This window comes from Dama dama, chromosome 26 (genome assembly GCF_033118175.1).
Source record: "Dama dama isolate Ldn47 chromosome 26, ASM3311817v1, whole genome shotgun sequence".
NCBI classification, from domain to species: domain Eukaryota; kingdom Metazoa; phylum Chordata; class Mammalia; order Artiodactyla; family Cervidae; genus Dama; species Dama dama.
In genome coordinates this window covers 14,310,674-14,315,762 of record NC_083706.1, presented here as the reverse complement: position 1 = coordinate 14,315,762, position 5,089 = coordinate 14,310,674, and the positions used below count along the sequence as shown (strand labels likewise).

Genomic DNA, 5,089 nt, shown 5'->3' with positions numbered 1-5,089 from the left:
CTATTATTTTCTCCCAATCTGAGGGCTGTCTTTTCACCTTACTTATAGTTTCCTTTGTAGTGCAAAAGCTTTTAAGTTTCATTAGGTCCCATTTGTTTAGTTTTGCTTATATTTCCAATATTCTGGGAGGTGGGTCATAGAGGATCTTGCTTTGATTTATGTCAGAGAGTGTTTTGCCTATGTTCTCCTCTAGGAGTTTTATAGTTTCTGGTCTTACATTTAGATCTTTAATCCATTTTGAGTTTATTTTTGTGTATGGTGTTAGAAAGTGTTCTAGTTTCATTCTTTTACAAGTGGTTGACCAGTTTTCCCAGCACCACTTGTTAAAGAGGTTGTCTTTTTTCCATTGTATATCCTTGCCTCCTTTGTCAAAGATAAGGTGTCCATAGGTTCGTGGATTTATCTCTGGGCTTTCTATTCTGTTCCATTGATCTATATTTCTGTCTTTGTGCCAGTACCATACTGTCTTGATGACTGTGGCTTTGTAGTAGAGTCTGAAGTCAGGCAGGTTGATTCCTCCAGCTCCATTCTTCTTTCTCAAGATTACTTTGGCTATTCGAGGTTTTTTGTATTTCCATACAAATTGTGAAATTCTTTGGTCTAGTTCTGTGAAAAATACCATTGGTAGTTTTTCGCAACGGGTTTGCCGCCAGGACACAGGTGTCGTGAAAACCACCGTTAAACCTAAGCCAAAATGGGAAAAGAGAAGACCCACATCAACATCGTTGTCATTGGGCACGTAGATTCAGGGAAGTCTACCACGACTGGCCATCTGATCTACAAATGTGGCGGGATCGACAAGAGAACAATTGAGAAGTTCGAGAAGGAGGCTGCCGAGATGGGAAAGGGCTCCTTCAAATATGCCTGGGTCTTGGACAAACTGAAAGCTGAACGTGAGCGTGGTATCACCATTGATATCTCCCTGTGGAAATTTGAGACCAGCAAGTACTATGTTACCATCATTGATGCCCCAGGACACAGAGACTTCATCAAAAACATGATTACAGGCACATCCCAGGCTGACTGTGCTGTCCTGATTGTTGCTGCTGGTGTTGGTGAATTTGAAGCCGGTATCTCCAAGAACGGGCAGACCCGTGAGCATGCCCTTCTGGCTTACACTCTGGGTGTGAAACAACTAATTGTTGGAGTTAACAAAATGGATTCCACTGAGCCACCCTACAGCCAGAAGAGATACGAGGAAATTGTTAAGGAAGTCAGCACCTACATTAAGAAAATTGGCTACAACCCCGACACAGTAGCATTTGTGCCAATTTCTGGCTGGAATGGTGACAACATGCTGGAGCCAAGTGCTAACATGCCATGGTTCAAGGGATGGAAAGTCACCCGTAAGGACGGCAACGCCAGTGGAACCACCCTGCTTGAAGCTCTGGATTGCATCCTGCCACCAACTCGCCCAACTGACAAACCCTTGCGTTTGCCTCTCCAGGATGTCTACAAAATTGGTGGTATTGGTACTGTCCCTGTGGGTCGTGTGGAGACTGGTGTTCTCAAACCTGGCATGGTGGTCACCTTTGCTCCAGTCAATGTAACAACTGAAGTGAAGTCTGTAGAAATGCACCATGAAGCATTGAGTGAAGCCCTTCCTGGGGACAATGTGGGCTTCAATGTCAAGAACGTGTCTGTCAAAGATGTCCGTCGTGGCAATGTGGCTGGTGACAGCAAAAATGATCCACCCATGGAAGCTGCTGGCTTCACAGCTCAGGTGATTATTTTGAACCATCCAGGCCAAATCAGTGCTGGATATGCACCTGTGCTGGATTGTCACACAGCTCACATCGCTTGCAAGTTTGCTGAGCTGAAGGAGAAGATTGATCGTCGTTCTGGGAAAAAGCTGGAAGATGGCCCTAAATTCTTGAAATCTGGTGACGCTGCCATTGTTGATATGGTTCCTGGCAAGCCCATGTGTGTCGAGAGCTTCTCTGATTATCCTCCCCTGGGCCGTTTTGCTGTGCGTGACATGAGACAGACAGTTGCTGTGGGTGTCATCAAGGCAGTGGACAAGAAGGCAGCTGGAGCTGGCAAGGTCACCAAGTCTGCCCAGAAAGCTCAGAAGGCTAAATGAATATTATCCCCAACACCTGCCACCCCAGTCTTAATCAGTGGTGGAAGAACGGTCTCAGAACTGTTTGTCTCAATTGGCCATTTAAGTTTGATAGTAAAAGACTGGTTAATGATAACAATGCATCGTAAAACCTTCAGAAGGAAAGGAGAATGTTTTTGTGGACCATATGTTTTGTGTGTGGCAGTTTAAGTTATTAGTTTTTAAAATCAGTACTTTTTAATGAAAACACCTTGACCAAAAATCTGTCACAGAATTTGAGACCCATTAAAAAAAGTTTAATGAGAAAAAAAAAAAAAATACCATTGGTAGCTTGATAGGGATTGCATTGAATCTATAGACTGCTTTGGGTAGAATAGCCATTTTGACAATATTAATTCTTCCAATCCATGAACACGGTATGTTTCTCCATCTGTTTGTGTCCTCTTTGATTTCTTTCATCAGTGTTTTATAGTTTTCTATGTATAGGTCCTTTGTTTCTTTAGGTAGATATACTCCTAAGTATTTTATTCTTTTTGTTGCAATGGTGAATGGTATTGTTTCCTTAATTTCTCTGTCTGTTTTTTCATTGTTAGTATATAGGAATGCAAGGGATTTCTGTGTGTTAATTTTATATCCTGCAACTTTACTATATTCATTGATTAGTTCTAGTAATTTTCTGGTAGAGTCTTTAGGGTTTTCTATGTAGAGGATCATGTCATCTGCAAACAGTGAGAGTTTCACTTCTTCTTTTCCTATCTGGATTCCTTTTACTTCTTTTTCTGCTCTGATTGCTGTGGCCAGAACTTCCAACACTATGTTGAATAGTAGTGGTGAGAGTGGGCACCCTTGTCTTGTTCCTGATTTCAGGGGAAATGCCTTCAATTTTAACACCTTCTGAAGATCTTCATATTTTTCACACCTTTTCAGGCTCTTCATGTTTTGAACACAGTTTCATGCTCCTCATATTTTTCACATATTTTTATGCTCTTCATATTTTTCACATATTTTCAGGCTATTCATGTTTCTCAAAACCGTTTCATGCTCCTCATATTTTTGACACCTTTTGAAGCTCTTCATATTTTTCACAGCTTTTCAGGCTCTTCTTGTTTTTGAACACCGCTTCATGCTCCTCCTATTTTTGAGACAGTTTCATGCTCCTCATATTTTTGACACCTTTTGAAGCTTTTCATATTTTTCAAACCTTTTCAGGCTCTTCATTTTTTTCAACACCACTTCATGCTCCTCCTATTTTTCAGACCGTTTCATGCTCATCAAATTTTTGACACCTTTTGAAGCTCTTCATATTTTTCACAACTTTTGAAGCTCTTCATATTTTTCACAACTTTCGAAGCTTTCATATTTTTCACACGTTTTCAGGCCTTCATGTTTTTCAACACCGCTTCATGCTCCTCCTATTTTTCAGACTGTTTAATTCTCCTCATGTATTTCACACTTTTTGAAACTGTTCATATTTTTCACACCTTTTCATGCTCTTCATGTTTTTGAACACCATTTCATGCTCCTCCTATTTTTCAGACCGTTTAATTCTCCTCATGTATTTCACACTTTTTGAAACTGTTCATATTTTTCACACCTTTTCAGGCTCTTCATGTTGTTGAACACCATTTCATGCTCCTCCTATTTTGCAGACCGTTTCATTCTCCTCATATTTTTGACACCTTTTGAAGCTCTTCATATATTTCACACATTTTAAGGCTTTTCATTTTTTTCAACACCACTTCATGCTGCTCCTATTTTTCAGACCGTTTCATGCTCATCTCATTGTGACACCTTTTGAAGCTCTTCATATTTTTCACATCTTTTGAAGCTTTTCATATTTTTCACACCTTTTCAGGCTCTTCATGATTTTCAACACCGCTTCATGCTCCTCCTATTTTTCAGACCGTTTCATGCTCATCTCATTTTTGACACCTTTTGAAGCTCTTCATATTTTTCACACGTTTTCAGACTCTTCATGTTTTTCAACACCGCTTCATCCTCCTCCTTTTTTTAAGACCGTTCATGCTCCTCATATTTTTGACACCTTTTAAAGCTCTTCGTATTTTTACACCTTTTCAGGCTCTTTATATTTTTGAACACCGCTTCATGTTCTCTTATTTTTCAGACCGTTTCATGCTCCTCATAATTTTGACACCTTTTGAAACACTTCATATTTTTCACACCATTTCAGGCTCTTCATATTTTTGAACACCGCTTCATGCTCCTCCTATTTTTCATACGGTTTCCTGCTCCTCATGTTTTTGAGACGTTTTGAAGCTCTTCATATTTTTCATACCTTTTCAGGCTCCTCAGGTTTTTGAAAACCGCTTCATGCTCCTCCTATTTTTCAGAACTTTTCATGCTCCTCATATTTTTGACACGTTTTGAAACACTTCATATTTTTCACACCTTTTCAGGCTCTTCATATTTTTGAACACCGCTTCATGCTCCTCCTATTTTTCATATCGTTTCATGCTCCTCATATTTTTGACACCTTTTGAAGCTCTTCATATTTTTCACACCTTTTCAGGCTCTTCATGTTTTTCAGGACTGCTTCATGCTCCTCCTATTTTTCAGACCGTTTCATACTCCTCTTATATTTGACACCTTTTGAAGCTCTTCATATTTTTCACACCTTTACAGGCTCTTCAGGTTTTTGAACACGGCTTCATGCTCCTCCTACATTTCAGACCGTTCCCTGCTCCTCATGTTTTTGACACCTTTTGAAGCTCTTCATATTTTTTACGCCTTTTCAGACTCTTCATGTTTTTCAACACTGTTTCTTGCTCCTCCTGTTTTTCAGACCGTTTCGTGCTCCTCCTATTTTTCAGACCGTTACATGCTCCTCATATTTTTGACAACTTTTGAAGCTCTTCATATTTTTCACTATTTTTCAGGCTCTTCATGTTTTTGAACACCTATTCATGCTCCTCCTATTTTTCAGACCGTTTAAGGCTCCTCATATTTTTGACCCCTTTTGAAGTTCTTCATATTTTTCACAACTTTTCAGGCTCTTCATGTTTTTCA

The 5,089-nt window shown here is 39.7% G+C and overlaps 1 protein-coding gene across 1 annotated transcript; it reads left to right on the top strand.

The window, feature by feature from the left end:
* Nucleotides 1-626: 626 nt before the first annotated feature.
* On the top strand, nt 627-2,380 carry LOC133047294 (elongation factor 1-alpha 1). The gene has a single exon (XM_061130472.1). It carries the CDS (start codon nt 695-697, stop codon nt 2,081-2,083), a length of 1,389 nt encoding a protein of 462 aa, XP_060986455.1. The 5' UTR covers nt 627-694; the 3' UTR covers nt 2,084-2,380.
* Nucleotides 2,381-5,089: the final 2,709 nt, after the last annotated feature.

Excerpts from the sequence above, each read along its gene's own strand:
- LOC133047294 (XM_061130472.1), top strand. The coding sequence starts at position 695 with ATGGGAAAAGAGAAGACCCACATCAACATCGTTGTCATTGGGCACGTA.